This window comes from Ptychodera flava, chromosome 5 (assembly GCF_041260155.1).
Source record: "Ptychodera flava strain L36383 chromosome 5, AS_Pfla_20210202, whole genome shotgun sequence".
In the NCBI taxonomy this organism is placed as follows: Eukaryota; Metazoa; Hemichordata; class Enteropneusta; family Ptychoderidae; genus Ptychodera; species Ptychodera flava.
In genome coordinates this window covers 40,491,324-40,517,440 of record NC_091932.1, presented here as the reverse complement: position 1 = coordinate 40,517,440, position 26,117 = coordinate 40,491,324, and the positions used below count along the sequence as shown (strand labels likewise).

At 36.9% G+C, this 26,117-nt stretch overlaps 3 protein-coding genes across 4 annotated transcripts in view; 2 read left to right on the top strand and 1 right to left on the bottom strand.

Moving 5' to 3' along the window:
• LOC139133942 (lethal(3)malignant brain tumor-like protein 4) overlaps positions 1-26,117 on the top strand; it is a 229,622-nt gene that overhangs the window by 4,515 nt on the left and 198,990 nt on the right. The window lies entirely within an intron of this gene.
• Positions 5,324-23,395, bottom strand: LOC139133943 (uncharacterized). Its single transcript, XM_070700763.1, has 6 exons — positions 23,280-23,395; positions 18,759-18,802; positions 18,424-18,522; positions 15,773-15,988; positions 8,391-8,812; positions 5,324-6,223 (listed from the first exon to the last, which is right to left on the bottom strand). The coding sequence occupies exons 2-6, from the start codon at positions 18,787-18,789 to the stop codon at positions 5,324-5,326; spliced, it is 1,668 nt and encodes a 555-aa protein (XP_070556864.1). The 5' UTR covers positions 18,790-18,802; positions 23,280-23,395.
• LOC139133929 (EARP and GARP complex-interacting protein 1-like) overlaps positions 23,631-26,117 on the top strand; it is a 35,958-nt gene continuing 33,471 nt past the window's right edge. The window contains exon 1 of one of the 2 annotated variants that reach the window (XM_070700725.1): positions 23,631-23,770. In XM_070700725.1, the coding sequence (XP_070556826.1) occupies positions 23,669-23,770 (102 nt within the window). In that variant the 5' untranslated portion in view covers positions 23,631-23,668. The remainder of the gene's footprint in view (positions 23,771-26,117) is intronic. The other variant, XM_070700726.1, reaches the window with a different exon arrangement.

Genomic DNA, 26,117 nt, shown 5'->3' with positions numbered 1-26,117 from the left:
GCCTGATCAAAGACCTCGACCTTGCATGGTGTTCCACACGGTGGCAAGTTCATAAACCTGTTGATCCACGGCTGTCTGCTGATCTCAGCTTGGACAGAAACATGTCCGTATCCAATGATGCTGCTAGTCGAACAGGCTTGCCCGTGAGTCTGTGGCGCAGCTGTAGCTCCTCAATGTGATAACCTTGACTTCCATACATCTGAATTAAAATAGTAACATACGATAAATTTCATGGCAAATGTCTAGTCACCAAGAGCAGCACAAGTATTGTACGCTTTTCTATCAAAGGAGATTCTACACTTTAATTTCAGGCTGGTAGATACACTTCCAAAAGGAAAATCTTATCACAGATCCATATAACTTTGTCAATATATTATGCACCAAACATCAATTACAGACTGTTGACCTTTGAACCTGACTTGACATAAAATTCACTCTCGTTTATTATTTATTTCCTTTCCATAACAAACTCTTCATTGCATGTAACACTGTCACTAACAAGTTGTGCTCACCATATCAAAGATGAGTTTCCGTAAATCCTGGAAAGTATCATCTGGTTTCAAAGATTTCACATCAGTGCAAGCACCATACTTGTGATAGACACGTATTGTACAGCGGGAAGATTCTGAAACGAAACCATAGAAACACCTTGCAAATTGTTCAAACAACAAGATGATGAAATAAAGATACCTTCACATGATTAATGAGGTCAGAGATTTTTAGACAAAGCAATGTGTATACTATTAATTTTGTGATAATTATAAAAAATATCATTACTTATATGAAATTGATAGATCTTCAATACTCTTATGAGAAAAGCTATGAATGGTACTTGATGAAACATGCCCTTTGAGACAAAAATAGTTAAATAATATTAGTGAAGTACCTTTGCATAGATTCCTATTGTAATCCTGTTTGACTTCTAAGACAAAATATTTGTTACATTTGGTGTCTGCTGGTCTGTTTACAAATTGAGTCCTGAAAGTATACAAAAATATCAATAACTCTATAATTACTAAATTATTATACCAAATACAGTGGGGGTGTAGAACAGTTTCTATTAAATGTTAAAAAATTGCAAACACACACACAGACACACACACGACCAAATAGGTTCAACCACAGGCGGCACAGACATATTGAGTTTTTCTCACAGTTTTCTCTATCAGTTTCCACTCCTTTTCTTCATGCTCTGACTGACCGAGTAAATAAATAAATGATTATATAACCTAGGCCAGCCTCTTGACTCTTTATTTATTTTACACCCCATTACAAGGATGTTCATCTCTCATATACACATCTTGTAATTAATTAGTCACACAACTAATTATGCTAATCAGTGGACTTATCAGGGATTTTATGGGTTGATCAACATAGCAAAAGATAGGAAAGTTGCTTTTTCATTTACTTCTTTAGCAATTGGTCATTCACACACTTCATACGTCCATGTTGATATGAGGAGAATCAGTCAACTTTTATTTATTTATTTTATTTATTTATTTATTCGGAGACCAACAGGAATAAAATCCCAATTACAGGCTCCGCTCGACATAAAAAGAAATACAAGCACAATCACACAATTGGTGCTTTCATTGCAAGAATACCCATTTTGGATTATGTGTAGTTTGTTATAATTTGTTGCATTTTTGATAATCATTTCCACGATGTGCTGTGCAAACTACATAGTTTCTAAAATTTGGCAATCCAATGACACCAAGCTACCCTTTATGCAGTACACATGCAGCAAGTGAAGACACACCATTTTGAAGATGTACGATGACATGACCTAAGAACTTCTGCTAGATCCATCAAGCAAGCTCCCATTTTTTATCATGATAAATTTGAATTTTTCTTCTTTTTTGAATATTGTCATGACATAACCAATATGAGGTGGGGAAACAAGGTTGCACCAACATAGAGTATGGCTGTACCTAAGCCGGTAATTACACAATGATTACACAATTTAGACTTTCACTTCATTATTAAACTCAAGCTCTCTGAATGGACAGATTATTAGATTAGTTCACGTACAACATACTTGCTAATAATCTATCTTGTTAGTGATATCTATCTTGTCAATCTTAGGAAGTTTTCTGACCTTAGGACAGCGCAGACGGGCAGATGACCATATCCTACTGATGCATCAAGTGTAACTGCTTTGCCTGTGATACGGTGGTACAACTCTACATTCTCAACTTCACCTGCATAGGGATAAACCTGCAATGAAATTATAATATGCACAAATATTACAACATGTAACTATCATCACATAAGACATACATCGAATATCACAGTTGATCTTTCCTTCAAGCAGCAGATATTTCCTATTCTTCCTCTGCATAGATTCTCATAATATACATGTATCAGTGACAACTTAGTCTGTGTACCAGTATTTTTGTATTATTCATTTAAAACATCATTAAACCAAATGCTGATGAAGGAAATCTTTCCAACAGTATGTAAGGCAAGTTTTTGCATAAAATTCACTCTCGTTTATTATTTATTTCCTTTCCATAACAAACTCTTCATTGCATGTAACACTGTCACTAACAAGTAGTACTCACCATGTCAAAGATGAGTTTCCGTAAATCCTGGAAAGTATCATCTGGCTTCAAAGACTTCACATCAGTGCAAGCACCATACTTGTGATGGACACGTATTGTACAGTGAGAAGATTCTGAAAAAAAACCAAACATATCTTGAAGTGAATGAATTGGTACCACTGGAAGCCGACAAAGTGAAAACAAGTTCACATGAATCACATTACAGAGGTTTTTAAATAATTCACAAAGGATATTACTACAAGTATACTACAAGTATTTCATGTGATAAGATAATTGAAAAAATATTGTTACTTATAGGAAATTCAGAGATTTTCAAGACAGGTGTGAGAAAATCTATTAATGATGCTTTGTGAAACAGGTTTATCAATTTCAGACAAAAGAAAGATCCTCTGAGACAAATCCAGTTGAATAGAATAAACAAAGTACCTGTCGATGGTTTCCTATTGTCAGCCTCTTTGGTTTCTCTGATAAACGATACAGTGTATCGTTTGGTATCTGCAATCTTGGACTTAGTTCCTACAACTTGGTGTGAGCCAGAAGCTACTTCATTTTTTTGGTAGGACTGACTTGATGGCTACCTGCAGTTGTTGAGGCAGGTGGTGCTACCTTGGCATTTGTTGCTACCATCACATCATTTGTGGCCTTGGAGTCGGTTGTTGTCATCACATGACTTGTTTCCATGGGATCATATTTCAATACAGGATCAGTTGGTGGATAATCAACTTTCAGGAATTCTCACTCTGTACGTCTTTCATCTTGCACTTCTTCACATCAGCTGACTGACCATTTCTAGTCAACATGGTGGTCCTAGTTTTCTGACTTTGTGGGTCACCTTGTAATGAAAGATCTTTCACTTGCTGAATCTCCTTCCTGTAGTTAGGCTGTAAATTGTTGGTCCACTTGGTGATCGATTTTGAAGGCCCATGAATATTATCATAAACTGACTGATTACTGCCTTGCTGACATACTTTCTCTGCTGTACTTGCAAGTTCAAACTACCAGGCTGAGACCAGTTAGCAGATGAACCATGCAGACACTTCTTTCCAATTGTGTTCATGGATGGGAAAGCATCTCCTCCAGATTTATCAAAATATGCTGATGGTGAGATGTTGTTACTGAAGATGAAGGCATATCATTATTGAATTCCAGCTGGCACATTTTTAAAAATGGAGTGCCAACTGTTTGTCTTGGCACTGGCTGTAACTCTGGTGCAGCTGACGATTTCCCTCTAGTCATAAACTGGCCATTATTTGATTCTTTCTTCAATTCTTTTGGCTTTACTTTTGAATTTGAGAGAGGATTGTCTTGAGTTGGTCTTGACACTGTTTGTAACTGCGGGAATGGAGTTGCACCATGAAGGGGAGGATTGTTGTGTGATGACTGTTGATTGGCTCCAGCTGCAGACTGTGACATCGCTTTTCTTTTCCCTTGTTTTTCTGATGAATTCTGGTTTCTCTTTACATCTGTAGACACCATTACCTTTAGTTTTGTACTGGGCTGTAGCTGTAGACCACTAGATGGCTCAGCCTCGGCTTTGCAAACAGCTGATTTCACTCCCTTCTCAGCTGAAGGCAGCGATACTGGAATTTGAAGACTGGATGACCCTGTAGGGTTGACTTCATCTATTTTGGCATAGTCTGCACCAAGAGATGTTGACAGGGATCCACTTGGTGTGATACTATCAGATGATAGTGCCTGCTCTGATTTGGCAGATGAAGGATAAACCATTTCTCTCTGATCTAACCAATCTTTTCCATTCTGCACCACAGCAGTATTACCTGTTTGTTGCTGGCAAGGTTCAATGTTGGCAGCTCTGTCTTCCACTGATGTGCTTAAGCCATCTTCAGCTGATGTGCAGCACTTTTGATTTTCATTAATGGCAGGCATTGCTTTTTCTGGTGATTGCTGTATTTTGTTGTGACTTCTTTGTCCATGTGCTAACCTTTCTGTCATGTCTTCAGCTGTTGGAACTTCAACTGTTTTCTGTGTCCTCTCCTTTCTTGGACACCCCATTCCTTCTTCTAGTCTTTCTCCAACTTCAGGTGGTCTGTGCCTCTTTATCTTGTTGCCTAAGTTACCATTTTGTATGACAGCAATATCTCTTTCTTCCTTTACTTCATCACTCCTTGCTGACAATTGGCTATCAACTGGATGACCATCATTGTTGATTGATCTGGTTCCAGGGATGGATTGGATACCATGGCATAGTGTATCTTCATTTGTCAGATTTTTCCCGTCTTCATTCAATATAGCCTGGTGTTTCAATGACAAGGAGTGCAGGGATTCCTTTTGTACATTCCCATCTTTGATATTTACTTTGCCGATGTCAGATCTCTTGATTTTCACTTCAGGTTTACCACCTCTAACAGATCTCTTGCGAGTTGTAGGCACCAATATTGGCATTTGTGAACCGACTGGCTCTGCTGTATCTGCTGCAGAACTTTCTGTATCTGTTCTATCATTCTGTACATCACCAGTTCCTGGTAGAGCCTTCTTCCTTGCACAGATGTTATTTTCTTCCCTCAATACAGCTTGCTGGTTGCACATCAACCCTGTACGATTCACTTCATCCATTTTGCCATTCTCTACATCACCTGATGTTGTCGAGGACTTGCTTGTTGTGATATCATCAGGTGAATGTCCTACCTCTAAACTGGAAGCTGAAGGATAAACCTCTTCCTTCTGATCTGACAAATCTTTCTCATTCTGCATCACAGAGGTGTTAGCTGTTTGTTGCCAGTTGAGTTTCTTTTGGGCTGCTATGTCTTGCACTGATGTAGTGGATCCATTTTCAACTGAGGTACAACTTTGATTGGAATCATGTGAGTCAGACTGACTATCAATTTGATGACGTATGTGTTGGTTCCAGAAGTGGAATGGATGTCAATGTATGATGTATCTTCATTTGTTAAACTTTTCTTGTCCTCACTCAATGCTGCTTGGTCCTTTGATGGCAAGGGGTGCAGTGGTTTACTGTGTCTGTTTTTAGCTTTGATATTTGCTGCTTCATGGCTGTCAAAATTCTTTATTCTCACTTCAAGGTTGCTGCATTCATCAAATGGTAATTTTCTTCCCTCCAAGTCACCACTTATATCAGCTGGCAAATCTCGTCTTCTGAAAGACTGGCAAAGGTTCGGCCCTTTCTTCACTTCTTCTGTCTGTGTCTGTGTCTGTGAATACTTATCTCTGCCTATTGACTTGTCTTGGAAACCACCTGAAGCTCCATCTGATGGTTTTTCTGAGACCAATGATGCTGGAGATTTTGTTTCTTGAATGGCCACCACATCGTGTGACAATGCTTCAACGATGATTTCATCAACGACATCTCCTTCTTTGCTGTTTCTAATCTCACCCGCATCTCCTACATCAGTTTTCTCAATCATTGACTGTAACCCTTTAACAGCATCTTTGTTTTGAAGATCTTCTTTTAAGGTATTGCAAAGAGAAACCAATGCTTTGGCATCAACACCACTTCGAGGATAAACATCTATGTGCTGGCCAGTATCCGGTAAACCATCAACTCCATCACCTACATTCTTGAGAGATGAACACGGCATATCTGCAGAAGCGCTTTGACATTTTGGTTCACTGTCATCCTGTTGATCAGCTGATTTCATTTTCAGATCGCATGATGGGATGTTTTTAGATTCTTCCTGAAGCTGTTGGAAGAGAGAAGAAGACATACACAGGTAAAGTTTGCTACACATATCTTTTAACGAAAATTTACACTAGGTGTCAGAGATTTACGATACAAGAACAAGCAATCTTCAAGGTTAATTATTTGCAATCACGGGTGGAAAAGATAGCAAGCATAATTCAGCAGGGGTAGAGATATCACCTGGTAGCCAGCAAAAACAACTACATATAGCTACTTTGCCTTTCTGTAACAGCTACTTTCCTCAAAAACAAGCACCTCCTCAGGCTCCAACTCCACCACTCCTCTTGCTTGTCCATTCAACTGCCAACTTTTGAAATTGTGCCATCTACATTTGAGCACAGCAACATCCCTATGCAAGCGTAAATTGTGATACACAGAAATTTTCAGTTGCATTTTGGTACACAGACATTAATATGATTGTTGGGAAGGGGAGGGGGTGCTATCACACAGCACACTTCATGTAAAGTTTCAATTTACAATATGGAACCAACAAGAATTTGAACACAGGAAGACCTGTTCAGAATGAAGTTTCTTGAAATCAGGGATTGAATGCAGGTTATAACGATGTAAATAGTTTTCTGGTAAAACATGTAATGAACAAAGTGGATCTTGAAAAATACCGTCAAGGACAGTGTGCTCACATTCCGTTTGAATTGGTCCATTTGAGAAATATTTAAACCAGGAAAAACAAGAATGACAAAAGCAAATAAGGTCTCGAACTTAGGTATTGGAGATCATCTTTAGGAACATGCATATCAACTTCTGTAGCAATGGGACAAGTAGATCCTAAATACATGAGCAAATGTCAACAACAAAAAACAGACAGAGAAGGCTTGATAAAAAGAAAAGGTGGGAGTGGGTAAAAAAATGTACAAAGGATCTGGTAAAAAAGTAATGCTACCTCATCAATCTTCTAGACTCTACCCCCTCCTGAATATCAAATGTCCAGGAATGTATTTACAACCTTGGGAGTTTTAATTAATGCGATGAGTGTTATCATTCTAATGTAACAGCACTTAAGTTAGTTACAGATGGTGAAATGCCTTCCACTGTGGGCGGTGATTACAACATCTGGAATTATCCTGGATCCAAATTTCTCATCAGTTCTTGTATGTCTTACATAGAAAAGTTGCAAAAATTGGTCCGCAATGAAAAAATTCACCTCAGCTTTGTTTTCTGGATCAAATTTTCCTACAAATTGATACCAAATACAACAAAATTATGTTCACAGCCTTCGAAACTGTCTCACAACATATCCTGGGTTTGTGTAGGTCATTTAAGGTCACAAACTGAAAAACTTACCTAAAATATACAAATTTGGGGGTTTCCCAACACTTTGAGCAGAAAATTTATCTAATAACATCCCTCGGGACTTTATACCAAATTACAAAGCTATCAAACTAGTAATTTTGAGAACAAGTTTTCTTGACCAAAAATGACAATATTGTCTTAAAAATACAAGTTTGTATATTTCAGGACAATTTCCATATATCTAACTATTGTCATCTCTGTACGTCTGTGTACCAAATATAAAAGCTGTCTGTCCAGGGGTTTTAAAAAGAAAATACTATTTAAGATTTTTAGACCAAAAAATGACAAAATTGCTCCAAAATAGTAATTTTCCCAATTTTGTCATAATTTCAACAAATTAGAAGAGTAACACCCTCGCAAAGATCCAACCCAAATTTGAGAGTGATTGGGCTGGCGGTTTCAGAGAAGAATAATTTTTACTTAAAATGAGAAAAATCACCAAAAAATTTAGCAAAAATACAAAATTAAGGATATCTTCACAATATTCATAAAACTGTATAAGGTTTACCTAAGGTACTTGCACACAAATTTTCAAAGCAATCAAAAGAGCGGTTCTTGAGTTATTAATTCTTGACCATTTTCACACTTTGTAAGCTCATTTGCATAATTTTGGCAATGCAGACTTAATTTGAACAAAATCCCATTTATAGCCCAGGATGAATCCACACACCAAATACCAAGCTGAAACGTGCAGCGGTTTGCATGTTTTTGATGTTGACGGACATACTGTACGTACATACATACATACATACATACATACATACATACATACACACATACATACAGACGCCATAAACTTCAGCTTTGGTATAACCAAATGTGAGCTAAAAAAAGGAGCCATGAATATGATTCCTCACCTTGTCCTTCAAAGATGCAGATTTGAACTCTGTGTCTTTGTTGGTATCTTTTTCACTGGAACCTGGTTCACTTTCTCTCGGCTGTTTCATTTGAGACACGATGCTTTGTGCTGTAAACAATAGTTCTTTCACTCCACTTATCTTTTTATTGAAGGTCTTGGCTAAAGTTTTATAAGTCTGACAACAAGTCGATGCTCTGAGAGTATTTGTACTGAATTTTCTGAAACTGTCCATCACTGGCCCAAGACTGCCCTCTATGGAATGAAGCAACTGCATTACATCTTCAGCACTGGCTTCTTTGTGATCATATCCACCAGAAGATACAAGTATTGCTTCTCCATCACGCCTCTCCATGGATTGATCTTCATCGCCTATAGACTTTGCAGACATGGAATTTGGTCCATCACTTCCATCTTGATCTCCTGATAAAAATGATAAAAATTCATAATTTGCTGATTTGGAACAGATTTTCATCAGATTAAAGGACATAATCAACTTGATGTTTGTAACAACTTAACCAGAGTCAGGGGTTACATGTATTTATGACAAGTGTATGTGAATCGATTGACTGATCAATCAATCTATCAATTATCTATTATCTATTTATCATTCAGCCCACCTATCTATCTATCTTTCAATCTATCTTCTATCTATCTATCTATCTATCTATCTATCTATCTATCAACATACACATACATATCACGTCAACAACAAGTTTCTTGTTCTACTGACTACAGCATGTCAATATGGGTGAAATTCATGAGACCTGTTTGCTGAACTTGATTTTACAGCAACCCTGGGTGGGGACCCTAAAGTGCTTCACTAAATGTTTCATCTAGCTGCAAACAGAGTAGAGGGTGTGAAAAGTTGGCTGGTATTTCAGAATGTTTCAAGAAGTTAAATAACACAGACAACTTTTTACATTAAAAAATTCAAGGAAAGAAGCTAAAAAAGTAGTGGCTTTGTCCCTTTATTATTTGCTCTTGACTTTTTATGTAACCTTTATTGCTGGCGCAATAAACTTTGGGACACCAAAGTCCCAATATACACAAGGGGAATAGCTAGTGATGTTCCTACTTGCAAATGAAATTATCAGCAAGGGAAATGCAGGCTTTCTTTGTTGGAATCATGCACAAGCTCAGTATTCCCCGGAGATCGAACATGGCCTTCACACTTTGTTGCATGGGGATGTTGAAATAATTTTGAAGTCACTTGTGTTTGTGTGTATTTGTATAAGGCCAAAAAAAAAAGAAATGTTTCTGGTCAGGTCTTTCTTTAAAAAATGGGGCCAAAGTCCCTGAAGCTACTATAGACATGGATACAAAATTAAGTATTTCCTGACTGTGTGAAATGATCTCACTAAGGTCATCCTAGGGACATGTAAACCAAATATTAAAGCTGTCTGACCAGCGGTTTTGAAAAAACAAGCGACTCAACAGTTGACAGAGCTCTGCTGTGTTATGTAGAGAATAACCTTTTGTGACACATGTATTGATGAAGAAGGTGGATATCTTCGATAGCTCATTTCAGGATGGCCTGACCAAAAATGGAAAAAAATTCTGTAAAAATACAGATTTGCATATTTCATCAGACTATATTAGTCTATAATAGCAAATAAACGAGAGTTAATTACATTCTAATTAAAGTAAACAAGACTTGCTTAAATCAAGATTTACGTCATAGAAAACAGCATATCTGTCAGGTTATAAAGAATCTTGAGCTGGTTACCTTTTAATATCAGTATTTTCAATCTATTAACTAAGCACATTTTAACTTTCAAATTAACATTGTAAGTAAGTTCTGTTGAATAAGTTGAGACTGTACGTACTCAGAGAAAGCGCACTGAAGAGACAAATGTTTGTAACTTAAGAAGTTCAAGGTCATCAAAAGCATTATAAGGAATCATGTAACACTTTCATTGCACTGTTTACACAGATTGCATAATTGCTATAAATAGCACATGAGGAATCTTACAGCCCAGCTTTACCATAAAAACCCTATCACTTTACCACTCTTTTAATTGACCACTCTATTTTCTTCCTCAAAAAGTAATTTTATTTTATCCTTACCAAGTCAACCATAAATGGAAATTAGAACTTTCTCTATCTCTATTTATTTGACCACCCTATCATGACAAGCTATTATGAGCAATTTCTTTTAGATAACATAAATGGTGGTTCAGAATATATCAAAGTTGGGATTCAGGAAAGTTGCCTTTACATGTTTTAATCCTCCAAAATGGTAAGCATTTCACTATGAACTGTCAAAAAAGTTGAACTTTCTGATAATTCCACACTAAAATTATTTTGGCTTTGATGATTTCCTAATTAATTCAATTATTTAAAATCATATCAATTATTTTTTTCAGGGTGAATTGATAGGGTTTATACAGTACAAGAATTACATACAATGTAAATCAAATTTGACCAAAAATGACAAAAAAATTCCTTAAAAATACACATTTGCATATTTCATCACAATTTGAACAAATCTTAGTTGGGTTATCCCTAGGGACCTGTATACCAAATAACAAAGCTGTCTGACCAGCGGTTATGAAGAAGAAGATTTTTTACCAAAAACACCTTTTTTGGCATTAATTTGCCTATTTTCAACAATATCAAAAAATTAAAAAAAATAGTTTCTCAAAATCCTATTTTTCATCTACACAACAAATATCAAATCAGTAAGTACTGCGGTTCTCAAGATATTTGAGTGGACGGACGCCTCACAAACGGACATACATACATACATACATACAGACTGACGACGGACGCCGGACGGATACCCATCCCAATAGCTTCTATAGACAATAGTCTATAATAGCTAAAAATGGTACGGCGACGTGCATTTTATTTTTTTATTTTTATTTTTTTTTCCCTCAAGGGAGGGAGGAGGGTCAGTTTTATAGTTTTATCAATATAGTCACATATATACTGTTCATGCAGTCACTGATCATACCCCCCCCCCCCCCAAAGAATTTTCTCTTTCTCTTCAGCCATTTTGGTTTGATGTCAGCCACGGCCGCGGGCCACAAACAGAAAAAATAGCGTCAATGACACTGTAGCTCCCATCCTGGACTATTTAGTGTTTGTTCTCTGGTCAGATATTTGAACATGTGTGAAAGGGATAAAGTGCATGAAGTGAAAATACTTAAATGAAATGTACTGGAGACAGTGAAATATGTTTAATGTAATTATTCAGAATATAAAATGGAAAAAATACAGAATTAGATATATCGAATACTGTGATACAACTATTAACTCAACAAGTCATTTACAATGACATAGTCCCCACTTGTAATAGGAGTATTAGTCTTGATGGGGCAGGAAAATGTGGTCATTAAGAAGTATCACTGGAGTGTATATGTTGAGATCTATGGGCACATAGGTCTATGTCGTTGTTCCCAATTTGAAACATATGAGGCATGTCTAAGTTATGGTTCTAAATCGGGAAAAAAGATCAGACCTCTAGCAGTATTGGCCAGCCAAGAAATACATATGCGCATAATAAATGAGGTACAAGATGTGACATCTTAAGGTCTAATATCCTATCAAAATTGGAGGGTATAGAACTTGTGGTTACGGAAATATGCATATATATGTATAATCAAGGTCAAAGGTCATTGAGGTCACATGACATTTTGGGGAAAAAAATTATATTGCTAATTAATCCCCATATGCCAAAAAATCAGATCTCTAGCTCTATTCGCTTGCCCAGAATTAGATGTGTACATAATTAAAGGGTAAAGCGTGTGTTGTCATGAGGTCTCCCATCCTACTAAATACAAAGGACATAGCACTTGTGGTTACTTATTTATTGACATAAACATATATTTTAGGTAAAAGGTCATCGAGGTCACATGACATTTGGTCAAAAAATTCTCTCCTATAGTTATCCCATATACCAAAAATCAGACATCCAGCTCTATTGCTCGCTCAGAATGAGATATGCGCATAATTATTGAGGTACAGTATGTGGCGTCATAAGGTGTCCAATCATGCCAAACATGAAGGGTGTAGTACTTGTGGTTACCGAGTTATGGACAAATATGTATATTTGAGGTCAAAGGTCACCGAGGTCACGTGACATTTTGTCAAAAAAATTGTTTTGCTAAGTTATCCCTATATACCAAAAATCAGACCTCTAGCTCTATTGGCTCGCTCAAAATTAGATATGTGCATAATTAATGAGGTACAATATGTGGCGTCATAAGCTGTCCCATCATACCATACATGAAGGGTGTAGCACTTGTGGTTACTGAGTTATGGAAAAATATGTATATTTGAGGTCAAAGGTCACAGAGGTCACGTGACATTTTGTCAAAAAATTGTATTGCTAAGTTATCCCTATATACCAAAAATCAGACCTCTAGCTCTATTGGCTCGCTCAAAATTAGATATGTGCATAATTAATGAGGTACAATATGTGGCGTCATAAGGTGTCCCATCATACCATACATGAAGGCTGTAGCACTTGTGGTTACTGAGTTATGGACAAATATGTATATTTGAGGTCAATGGTCACCGAGGTCACGTGACATTTTGTCAAAAAATTGTATTGCTAAGTTATCCCTATATACCAAAAATCATACCTCTAGCTCTATTGGCTCGCTCAAAATTAGATATGCACATAATTAATGAGGTACAATATGTGGCGTCATAAGGTGTCCCATCATACCATACATGAAGGCTGTAGCACTTGTGGTTACTGAGTTATGGACAAATATGTATATTTGAGGTCAAAGGTCACCGAGGTCACGTGACATTTTGTCAAAAAAATTGTTTTCTAAGTTATCCCTATATACCAAAAATCAGACCTCTAGCTCTATTGGGTCGCTCAAATTAGATATGTGCATAATTAATGAGGTACAATATGTGGTGTCGTAAGCTGTCCCATCATACCATATATGAAGGGTGGTAGCACTTGTGGTTACTGAGTTATGGACAAATATGTATATTTGAGATCAAAGGTCATCAAGGTCACATGACATTTTGTCAAAATATCCGAGATATCTGTGTGAACGGATGGACTCACGGATGGATGAACAGACGACATGACCCAATCTATAAGCTCACTGGACTTCATCCGTGGGGACTAAAAATTGTGTCACTGCATCCTTTTTTGCAATATGAATACGATGAGAAACTAAATTTTATTTTTTGTGGCCTTATACATGGGAGTCTATGGAGATCTGCCTTATACATGGGAGTCTATGGACTTGTAAACTAAAAATATGCAAATTTCACCACGATTTGCCCAAATTTGGGAAAGGTGACTCCTATGCACTTCCATACCAAGTTTCAAATCAATCGGACTTGTGGTTTCAGAGCAGGAGATTTTTTGACCAAAAATGGGAGAAAATTACAAAAAAATTCATGAAAAATAGCAAGTCCAAGATACTGACCCAAGATGGCACAATCATTTCATGTCAGCCCAAAGTACTTACATGCTAATTTTTCATGTAATCTGCTCAGTGGTTATTGAGTTTTTTCAATTTTGACTGTTTTTATATTTTTCACTTAATTTGCATATTTTTGGCAATGACAACTTCATTTGAACAAAATCTCATCTACAGCCCATCATCCATGTACACACCAAATACCAAGATGAAATGTACAGCGGTTTTGGAGTTTTTGATGTTGACGGACAGACATACAGACATACAGACATACAGACATACAGACATTTTCCTAGCCTATAAGAATAGCTTCCATTGCCATAATACATATGGCTATAGTAGCTAAAAAAGGGTGACGTGCTGTTGTTGAAGTGACGCGTGACCAGAAACATTTCTTTTTTTTTTGCCTAATTGGTTGCTTTTTGTTTTAGTTTGCTGAGATTTATTTCTTCATTTCCTTATTTTCCACTTTGTTTGTTCATCAATTTATGTTACCACCACTGTGAGAAATCAGTGCATGCATTCATTGACACTCAGTCATTCAGACCCCTCCATCCTTGTGAAAATGGTATTTTCCAATGACAAAATGTCATCAGACCAGAGTGTCAACACAGCTCTGAAATACTAGTAATTCAGCTGTGATTGCAGTTGAATGGAAAATCTACTGGATATTAGTTGGCAATGAAAAGACTCTTGTGGCATCAATAGTTGTCAGGACCCTACCAAAGTAACCATGAGTATTTGTATCTGAAAACGAGATAGATGTTGAAGACTAGTAACAAAAGTGCTGTCAAAATTTAAGCGGATCTGTTGGATAGCTAATATGATCACAGAGGAGCCAGGATAAACAAGCAATCAAACACACAAACAAAAATAAATACCCAAAAATCAACCCAAAAACAAAACAAAACAAACAAACAATAAAAACAAACAAATAACCAACCGATTAAACAAAAACACAGGTGATAACTGAAATAACAATTAAATAAAATACCCACATAAATCAATGACACTAAATTAAATATGAATTGAAATAATTGACAAGAAAACACAATGTTTTTACAGTCATGCAACATATTCAAAATGCAACAAAAGTATAATTACCCACTATACTCGCACAAGGTATGCGACTTCATGGCACCACCAATGCCATGCCTTGGTCAATGATGTAATATTTCCTACTGCAAATTAAATGACTATAAAACCTCCAATGAATAAAACTCCATACCAGTTTGAAAGACTCTAAATGGGGCTCACATATACACTGTGTAGAATGTATGTGCTATCAATAAGAAAGTAAATTCTGGCAATTTGAATAATTGCATGAATGGAAAATCTACAGACTGTAGATTTTTCCCTTTGTGAACAACACTTTAGTGTACGGTGATACAATAATTGATTTAAAAGATTTGATCGCTATTCCAGCCTTTTCTGACCGTGGTTGTACAAATGATATACAGTAGTGGAAGCAGATCCATTTTCAGTGTGTGGTGAGGTCCAACTTTACCACCTTACCTTTTATTTATTCTGTATTATTCTCTATATCAAACAAAAAATAACACAAAAGAACTAAAGTGTCATTTCTACAAAGTACTTTTTTATTTCCAATAAATACCAAATGTTTGTAATGTGTCACTATGATGTGGGATCATGATGTGCATGTGTGGCTACTGTCCGTATGAGATCTGAGCCAATGGGCTCATTTTAAGGCTGCTACTCCCACATAAGTAAACCGACCATCTGTGGAAACCAACCAAAATGTGCAGCCCATGTGAGGTTGGTTTTGCCAGGTTTTATTGTACTGACATTCCAAGCTGTTTTCCTATGTATATTGGGACTTCAGTATTCTTAGATTTATTGTCCCAGCAGTAAACAATGACAATATCATTTTGGAAACCAGTGTACTACAAATTTGAACATCTACACTTTGTCCTTTGACTTACACTACAAGTAATAACAACAAATGAATTACTTCTGAACTTACCACTCTGTATATGGTTAGCAGGTATTCTGTTACGTCCTTTGTTAGACCTTGCATCATAAAGTGAACACTGTGGCTTGTCAGTGCTGACAGCTTGTATGCCTTTACCATCTTCTATACCTCGCTCTCTACTTTCAACAACTTCCTCCGTGCATGGTAAGAGTTTTTCAGTATTCCCACCAGATTTGACTGCAAACTTCTGTTTATTTCCATCAAAACCTGCAAATAGCAATAAAATAAAATGTTACTTTTATACTTCACATGTAAAATTTGTCATGCGCACAATATTCCAAATGTTACTGATGCTTCACGATAGCCACACATGCACACACACAGCACAAAAGTCCCCCCATTAAATTGCAGTGTGCTTCCAATTAGATAAAGTGTGATAATACCTCAAATATTTCAAAGAAATTGCATAAATTTTCACCATGTATATCACTTGATTGAATACTTTACAATAAGAACATTCTGATTGTGTAGTAGCAGGGCCATTGACAATTTTGTCTCCTTTCCTCACTATGTTGCCCACTTGCATAAAAATAACTAAATAAATTTGATTTGAGTGATCTTAATTTGCAATTTATAAAACACAAATAATTTCTACCAAGTTCCAAAATCTTAGGAAATTTATTAAAAGTAATTTATGAATTTGCCATTTTTTCAATCAGTTTTCACAATTATTTGCTCATTTCAGTCTCAGTCATAATCAAACATTGATTTAAACAAACATTTTTGGAATTTTTGGTAATTTTTCAAGATTTATTTTGCTCATTAGCATAACAGTCATCTGCTCAACTTCATTTGGGCACACTTACATTTCCAGCAAAATACAAACATACTTATAAATTTCAATGCCAAAGGGCCTGAAATTTTGAGTTTGTAATTTTAACCAGTTTTCACATAGTGCTGACTTGCATGTCAGTCACTTGACACTCTACTAACATTGGTTTGAATGATGTAAATGTGGCTAAAAATAAACTAACCAGTCTGTATGCCTGTCTGTCTGTCTATCTGTCTGAATGTGTGTATGTATGAATGTATGTATGTATGTATGTATGTATGTATGTATGTATGTATGTATGTATGTGAGTATGTATGTATGTATGTATATGGTTATGTATGTATGCATGCATGTATGTACCGTATGTATGTATGTAGATATGTATGTATGTATGTATATGGAATGTATGATTGTATGTATATGGAATGGATGGAATGGATGGATGGAATGGATGGAATGGATGGATGGATGGATGGATGGATGGATGGATGGATGGATGGACGGGATGGATGGGATGGAGGGGATGGAGGGATGGAGGGATGGAGGGATGGATGGATGGATGGATGGATGGATGGATGGATGTATATTGAATGTATGATTGTATGTATGTCCGTTGTGAGGATGTCCATCAACTCAAATATTTTGAGAACAACCAACCTCAAAGGAGTGTTGGTCACTAATTAATATTCATGACCTTATTGATATTCATAATGCAAGCATGAACAGTGGGTTGTATTTTTTAACTCTCATTTGATATTATTTTACTTTCTTCTTCTTTTCAATCATGTGAGTTTTTTGTATTTTGTTTTTAACTTTTGTTACTATACAAGGGAGATCCAAGAAGGTATATTGCTAATAATCAAACTTTTGCAGCTGTGGATCAACATATATACAACACACCACCAAAAACAAAGCAAGCACACATTGCAATTCAACTTTAATTTATTATTACTGAATTATACAGAAAACTTGGCGACACACATAACTTTCGTATCTTGATGAAAGTTCTGAAATGTTTGTACCACATAAAAGCTCTGAAACACAAAAATTTCAAATTGAACGCATCACTACCACCCATGGAAACAATAAAGTACAAAATTTAACATACTGAATTTCTCAAACTTGTGTCTGATTATTTAGAAGTAATATAGATCAATACAAATCAACGTTGAGGTCTTGCTTCACTGTCAGACCAAGCTGTATCAGCAGATCAAGGAATGGTTTGAAATTAGTGGTTGGGGGTATACAACGCTTTGCCAAAAAATATAAACACTTAAAAGCTGATGTAATCATGTCACCATTCATTTCTGGATGGATAAGCCAGCCTATGACTAACAGAGATTTGTAACAGTTGTTCAATTCAGATATTGGTTGGGCCTGACCGCCACTGACCAGCGTGGTGGGAACCCTACTGGAAGGATATTTACATGTAAAAATAATTCAAAACACCAGGCTCATGCTTACATACCCTTCACAACAAATAATATATCTAATATAGCTCTTCACACTAGACCCAAACACAGACCACATGACCTTGAAAGTGTACATGGGCACTCCAATACAACTACCATAATTCGTATAATGTGACAGTTAAGGTTCTTCTTCATCTTTAGTTGGTCAGTCAGCAACAACTTCGTATGTGTGATTGTTGAAGTCATACTATGTTGATTTTTGAATTGTAAATTTTTGGCTTTTTGAACTAAATAACTAAACTTGGGAGGGGTCTTATACATGGATGTATAGCATTTTTGTAAATCCCCTAAAAGTGGGGGAGGGTCTTAGACACAAGCAGCATGGTCTTACAATCGGACGAATATGGTAATTGTGATTTGATGAAAACATTGTTAAAATTCATGTTGTAACCATTTACCTGTTTGAAGAGTGTTAATAGCACTGTCTGCTTGGTAACTGTCCTCAGTCTTAATTTCCTCAGTCTTAACCTTCTCCTCAGGCTTGACGATGTTATATCCTACATAGCAAGAACACTTGTGTGAGAACATTCATTGGCATACATGAAGAATAATGACAGTGCTTTAGAAACCAAGCGATTTTCACTCTCTCTTCAAAGGAAAAATATATATATATAAATATGTACAGTGTATGTCTATGTCTGTCTGTGTGTGTGGAGACAGAGAAAATGACAGACAAAAAAGAGAGGCAGTCAAACACAGTGAGATATCATATCTATACATTGTATTATCTTACCAGATTCTAACTTCCCTATGCCATGATCCATGATTTCCAAAAATCTGAAAGTAGACCAAACCAGTAGAGATGATTATGTTACTGTTCTATTGCCATATGGAATTACTTTGAAAGAGATTTGTCAGATTTATCATTCTTTCATCAGCTCCAAATACATCTACTTGATTACGCTGATAAGAACCATGTAAAACTTATTTTTCTCCAATGATAGATAGCTATAAGCTACTTGGAAAAATTGATATACTGATACACTTTTAAACACAACACAAATTGACATAATATACAAACACAGATACATGCAGAACCCGAAGACAGCATTAATTGGCATAAAGCTTACTTGATGAAGTACATGTGCATGTTTAGTAAAACCTGTCTGCACTTCAAAGAACTAACCATCACATACATGTATCAAGGTGTAAGGTTAGTGGAGGATAGGCATTATTACAATATTAATTTTTGTCATTGATTAATTGACAAAAAAACCTATAAAATAGGCCATTGCCTAAATTGCAACAATAAATTTATGAGCAAGATGGTTAGTGAACTAAGACTGTGATTGCTGACAAGAGCCCTAAGAACTTTACAGTAGTTTTGAAAATAAAGGGCAAACTATTTACATTATACTTCATTAGGTATCAAATGTACTATGCTCAAATGCTTCATATATTTATAAGACTAATAGCACAACAAGATATTTAACCAAATCTCTAAAAGAAGTTTACATGTATCTTAACAAATGATGTCAGAATTTGCGTCCAATTAAAATATTCTGATCTTCTAATAAGACTTTTGCCATGTGTATTTTGTCTTGCACACATAACTATGCTGTGTATTGTTGTTAAATTCATTCATGATCCACCCATACAGATTTCACTCATAAAAAGTTTTATGTAATACCTCTTTGCTATGTTTATGAAAGTGTCAGTTAAGAGATTTGTAAGAAGTTATAATCCTTTTTGTAATGCCTGTCACTTCCACACAAGTCATGAATGTGCAGTTTATTAATTTGCTGGCAATAAAATCCATATATTTCTGAAATTTTGAGAGTGCAGGTGATATAGTTTACAAAGTGGTGACAAAGTAACCATATAATAAATCTATGAGAGGCAGACCAACTGCTGTAGTTATCAAGCCAAGTCAAAATTACGATACAGTAGTAACTACACAATTTACCATTATTCGAAGCTGAAAAGAAATATGACGTAACAGGTCACTTTTTCATGTTTTAAGCTTGGCATGAAAATATCCTCCATATCTGCTTATACATCTGTTGCATGTCAGCTATTTTGAACATGTCCTGATGTTTGATTGATTATGATTAAAACTAATCACAAAGTGCACATATTTGCACTGTATTGTGACACTGGATTGTGGCAGAAAGAACAATCAAATGCATATTACTTGGCACTCTTCTTCTTCTGAATCTGGTCATTTTTGTGGAAATAGTCACTAAATCATAAATGCTCTGTTTACTCAAGATATGATTCTGTGATCAATCTAGCCATTAAAGCTTGGCGTTTTCAATGTTTTATGTGTGTGTGTGTGTGTCAGAGTACCGGCAAGGCACACTGTTCAAGCTTGGTGACATTTTCTTGCCTGGGCCGTAAAATCCTCCAAGTCAGGTTCACTATTGGGCGTCAGCAAAGGTAGTGCATATTTGAAAGTACGGTTACCGTGGTCCTAAAATTTACCATTGATCTTTGTACTTTTTTATAAATTTGCAAGATTGCTCATAGCATTCCCCACGAAAGTATAAACTGTCACCTGTCTACTTCGAAGACCTGAACTGTAGATTTTGCTGGTGTCACTTGCAAAATTCACACTTCTCCAGGTTCAAATGTCACCAAGTGTTGTGCGCAATACGTCGTCCAAGGAGACTGTTTCCTGATCGGTGATGACTGCCATAAAATAATTTTCAGCATGTCCCCTATGGCGATAGGTTCTCCCATTCAATAGAACATCTCTGAGTTTGAACGAAATCCTTTGCTATATAGTGAACACCATCGTTGTTCATCATAACAAACAAGCTAAGGCTGCATCTCAAATAATGGTTGGGGGGGGGGGGGCTGGAGGAATCGCGATTGAAATCTTATTTTTTCAGATCCCCCCTCAATACCCTCAAATATTTTCAAGTTCCCCCATCTATATGATCAAAATTTTTCAAGTCCCCCCTCCAAATTTTCATACAGCCGCATATTTATTAGGAATGTATGCAAAGAAAAGAAAACATGAATTGGGAATAATAATACTCACAGATGTTCGACACTACTATTAGCAATTTATAGAGCCATATTCGTATAAGGCAAGTTCTTAAATTGATCATTTTTAAACACATCAATGGATATTTTGGATTTATCAGTACGAGCAGACTTGAGTTAATCAAACTCTGGTCAGGTCAGTGGCATCTCCTGAAGAGCACGTAAAATGAAGATCATGAGAGAATGCAAATCCTGAATTCCTGGCTATGCATTTTGCCAAATTGTCAGAGTGAAAAACTCATCGGGCACAGTGACCTACAAAAAACATTTTTTAAAATGTACGAGACATATATGACTGAGATGCTTCTCAAAATTGACAATACTGGAAAGTTAAATATTCCATAAAATAAACATTTTAATCTCTAAAATTTAGGTGCAATATGGCAAATTTAGTAGAAAAGAAATAATTCCATTCAGTCACACATTTTTTCCTTTAAGTTAGTCTTTTACTGTTCAAAGTTTTACTTTTGTGTTATTTTTGAGAATGTGAAAATTCAGAAAATCAAGCATGGCGACCCCATCTTTCTTCTTTAATATTTGATTATTCTCATATGCCAGAATTCAAACTTCCCTGATTACTTTCAAATTTCTTGGTCTTCCGTGTTGCTCTCTGGCCTGATCTTATGTACAAGTATATTTCACTGTCATGAGCATCATTTGACAAAAACTCTTCTTCAACTACATCAGAGTCAGAGCTACCTCTATCACTGCCGCTATGCAGTGACAGTGACACTGCAGTAGCTGCATTAACCTTATTTTGACAATATTTTGCTCAGCTAGTTTATAACAACTGCGGTCTTGTTCTATTCCGATAGCATCATAGTTGAGCTGTCTAGTAGTAGTCAGCTTGCCAACACAGCCTGTGTATATGTACTGTGTAATGTATCATTGACAAATGACTTTCAGTCTGGACTGTAGTTCAATTATCATCCAAAACATCTTTATATATACAGGCTTTGTCGACAAACTGAATACTGTGTTTTCAGCATACTGTAGGGAGACAGCAAGGAACTGTATATTGCGTAGAAATATTGAAAAAATTATCAACAGTTGCAGCTTCTGCCCCTATACTACTAGTAGGCCCACTTGTTTAGACATGTTTATATCTTTCGAGATAAAAGTTATGAAATGAGACAAAATGGTTCTAGATTTTGTTTTACAATTGGGTGATATTAATATGTTATTCAGTTTTCATTGACTTACCTGACAAACCTTGGAATGGGAAAATGTAAAGGTAAAAGGGAACTAAAAAATTGTCAGGTCACCCCCTGTAGGCAGTGCAAACTTTAAAGTCCCCCTCCACTACCCCCAACATTTTCGAATCCCTGAATTCCTCCAGCCCCCCCCCCCCCTTTCACCTTTTTTTTTTTGCGAACACAGCAGCCTAACCGCTACGCCAAAGGTCATACGGGGACGCGAAGTCGTGAGTGTGTGTTAATTTCTCTGACTTTGACACATCAGCTACGGTAGAATATTCCCCAGTTTTACGTACATCCATGGAGGTAGTAGTCTCTACTACCTCCATGGTACATCACACATGCTAAACTCGCACCACGCACTAACCCACAATTTTAGACTCAGAAAGCAACACAACGATATTCTACGTCTACAGATAGGCAGTGGAGAGGGGTCCCGAGGGGACGTGCGCGAGAAGCGGTCTCCAAATCGCATGCAGATTATCTGCACCACACCACTTCTGATCACTTCGCACCAAAACAACCTTGTTTCAAAACCTCTCCGCCCCATGCCCCAGGATTCGGGGTCATATCGCCCAAAAACCATTTCACCACTTCGCCCAAAACTATCGGCAACTCAACTGGTTAAAGTTGAAAATGACCAACCACTGCCATCGAATTTTTATGATCTATCAATATCATCAAAGGACTATAATAAAGTCTTGAAAGTGTACACATTTCGACAAAATGACATCATGCAATTCCGCGCAAGGCACCTGGGTGTAGCATTTTGTTTATGTGTTTCATTTTCTAATTCTACCGTTTATGGTTTTATGCAACAATAAATAGTTCGGGGTAGCCCAAAATGTCCGGACAGGAGCACAGTAACGCTTCCAAGTTGCAGTTAAAAACATATACGGTTGACGTGACAAACTCTGTCAGTAGTACTACTGTCGGTATCTGTGCACGGTCCCTCTCCACAAAAGAGTTTCTGCGATGCGTCGTCGATTAAACACGAGAGCTCTCTCAGTTTTTGGTCACTGCAGTCCTACTCTACATCTACAGCCCGTCCGTTGATAATGTCTTACCTGATGTTCTTCTATTCGGGGTACTGGAAAACAGTTTGATTACATTCACATGTGTCCAAGCGGTATCACCGATGGTCCCTCACCGATTTCGATGAGTTTTATTTATTGTGGTAATTGTATGTTACGGTCACGTGAGCCTACGTCTACGTTCGCCTTGTAAGAACCGCGCGCTGATTGGGCGATCATGAGAGCTTTCCAGCTCACTTCTAAGCTGATCGCCCATTGGTTAGTAAATCCTCTCCTGCTTTATATACGCGTCGTGAAAACGGTAATAGTTCATATATAACATGTACAAAACTACAACATATACATCAGAAACTTACAAACTGATTTTCAAAATATTTAAAGACATAATCCAAACATTTACATGTAAGATTGTTTATTGAAGAATGACCTTTGACCTGTTGGCACCGTTTTCATATATCGAGAAAATCTATGCTGCGACGAAAATGGAAGACGATGCTCCCGTAATATATGGATTGGAATTTCAGGTATTCTATTAAAATGAGATTTTATTCCAGTAATGAAATTGTAAATACAGTTACAGGGGGATATGCACAGGGGATGTCCGCCGTGTTGGCAACAGGCAGTGTGACGGGCAGTAATTAGGAGCATGGAGGTACTACTACCTCCATGTTATGGTTAGGAGTTTAATAGCTCTGCATGGCAGGGCTGTGTGTTCCCGGGAGGCCATAACGCCGGGAACACACAGCCCTGCCATGCAGAGCTAGTAGGAGTGACCTAAGTTGTACTGTAATCAGTTGATATCTCTTACCAAAACATTACTCTTTATAAAACCAAACAAAACAGTCGTCCCAGACCCCAAAAACGTTGATTTTCGAATGAGTGGCAGCACTGAACAGCCCCTCACTCTCGGGTGCTCGTTAGCTGGGTAGTCTGCTAGTGCTAGATCGATCGATTTTCTGCTCAATCTATCGATCCCGTAGTCGATATGCCCGCCACTGCAACCTAATACTCTGACGATCGATCTAGCAGCTGACGAGCGCCTGTGCCGTCACTGCCCGTCGGGAACCTAGCGCACTAATTACAGATATTGATGGTAGTTCTGAGAGAGCACTCGGGCATTTGGAGTAAAACAGACTCTTTATTTTGTAGCTTTCTATAAATATTAGTTGTCTTTGGTATTGAGATATCGACTGATTACAGTAATTGAAAGGTTAATTTCCTGACAGGCAGTAATAGTAGGACGCTCTTTTTTTCTACTACACTAAAAGCGCTGTCAACAACGGCGGTGCCTGTGTAAGTGACTGGGTTCTTCAGGCGCTCCATGCTGGGACTGAGGTCCATCTGAAAAGTTGGCGTCATCCTCATCCTCATCTTCAGTCTCAGGTGATCTTTTAGCTGACGCTGAAAATGACGCTAATCAGCGTCAGCGTCAGCTTCAGTGTCGTATCCGAAGATTGCTGAAGTGATGCTACCTGAGGACCGATAAATGATAAAATTCGCTCACATAATAAGAAATTACAACTCCGTTCTTTCACAACTTCCTTTTGAATCGTTAAAACTGTTTTGCAGATAATATTTATCGTTAGATTATCTCATAAAGACAAGTTTTTTTGTAGTGTTCGTAATTTTCAGTCCATGAACCATGGATGTGTTTGTTGGCGTCTGTTAACTCTTGTGTTAAGATTTTTCCGAAAATTGTTTCAAACAAGGCATACATGGTCCGAAATGTGTAAAAATCACCATCATAGGAGGCGATATGAAAGCCCTAATTATTTAGAGGACATACAAAAGCATTACCTTGTATAACTATGACAGGAGGCCTGAAAAGTCGACATATTAAACATACAGCGTTCAAATTTAAGGGCTAAGAATGTTGTGTTGTAACCACATCGTGAGAAACGGATACTAAGAAAAGAGGCTATTAAATATTATGAGATACAAACTCTATTGTTTTTTGATTAACATTTGAAGTGATATGAAACTTGGAGCACGTCTCACAGTACTGTAGATTTCCCATAATTCATTGCGATTTGTATCCTCGGAGATACCTGAGTGAAGTCTACCATGTCTCCCATGTGTAGACAAATTCACAGACTATTTATCAAATTTTGAAAACGTACTTTTATGCACACCATTCTTCTCAATTCTCATTTTAAATAATTTGGAAAATTATGCATAATTGAGAGAGGAGATAGCATTTTTGTGAAATTTGCCAGAGATTGTGTCCTCAGCCATACAGAATAATGTGATGGAAAGTAGGGAGACTAGTTGCACCTGTTTTATGAAACAAAAGGATATTGATTTTTTGCAATGGAAGTGACAAAAGAAATTTGCATGCTAAGTTTTCTCAGAGAATGACCCCTTGAGTTCGTCATAACTTGCTGCCCAAAAAGCAAGGCATTTGTAGTACCTACAGAATGTGACTTTTATGGTTGTTTAATGGTTATTTTGAAACTTTCACTGAGATATCTAAACGTACTTTTACTAGATATTATTTATCAATTATTCTGATGTTGCACACTAGTGCTTACATGCAGAACTGAAAAAGTTTTTAGAAAAGTAACCTTCATGTGTACAAATCAAGAGAATTGTGGGTGATTTATTGTACTGTGCGTCTTTACAATCGTTTTTTACACTTATCATTCCATCAGACACAGTCGGGAATAATCAGATCTGACGCTGTAGCATCATCATGCTCATTTTCCCGTGACCATTGAGGCTGAGGATGATGCCAACTTTACACTTGTGTCCATCTGTTGCTGATACTGGCCTCGATGAGCGTAAAGTTGGCATCATCCTCAGCCTCAGTGGTCACGTGAAAATGAGGATGAGGATGACGCTACAGCGTCAGCTTCACCAGCGTCAGATCCA

What these genes read in the sequence shown, in the direction of transcription:
- LOC139133943 (XM_070700763.1), bottom strand. Translation starts at nt 18,789, where the DNA reads ATGGATCATGGCATAGGGAAGTTAGAATCTG. An exon ending in CATAGGGAAGTTAGAATCTG is followed by an intron (nt 18,523 to 18,758) that starts GTAAGATAATAC and finishes CTTGCTATGTAG; the next exon opens with GATATAACATCGTCAAGCCT. An exon ending in CTGCATCTTTGAAGGACAAG is followed by an intron (nt 6,224 to 8,390) that starts GTGAGGAATCAT and finishes CTCTTCCAACAG; the next exon opens with CTTCAGGAAGAATCTAAAAA.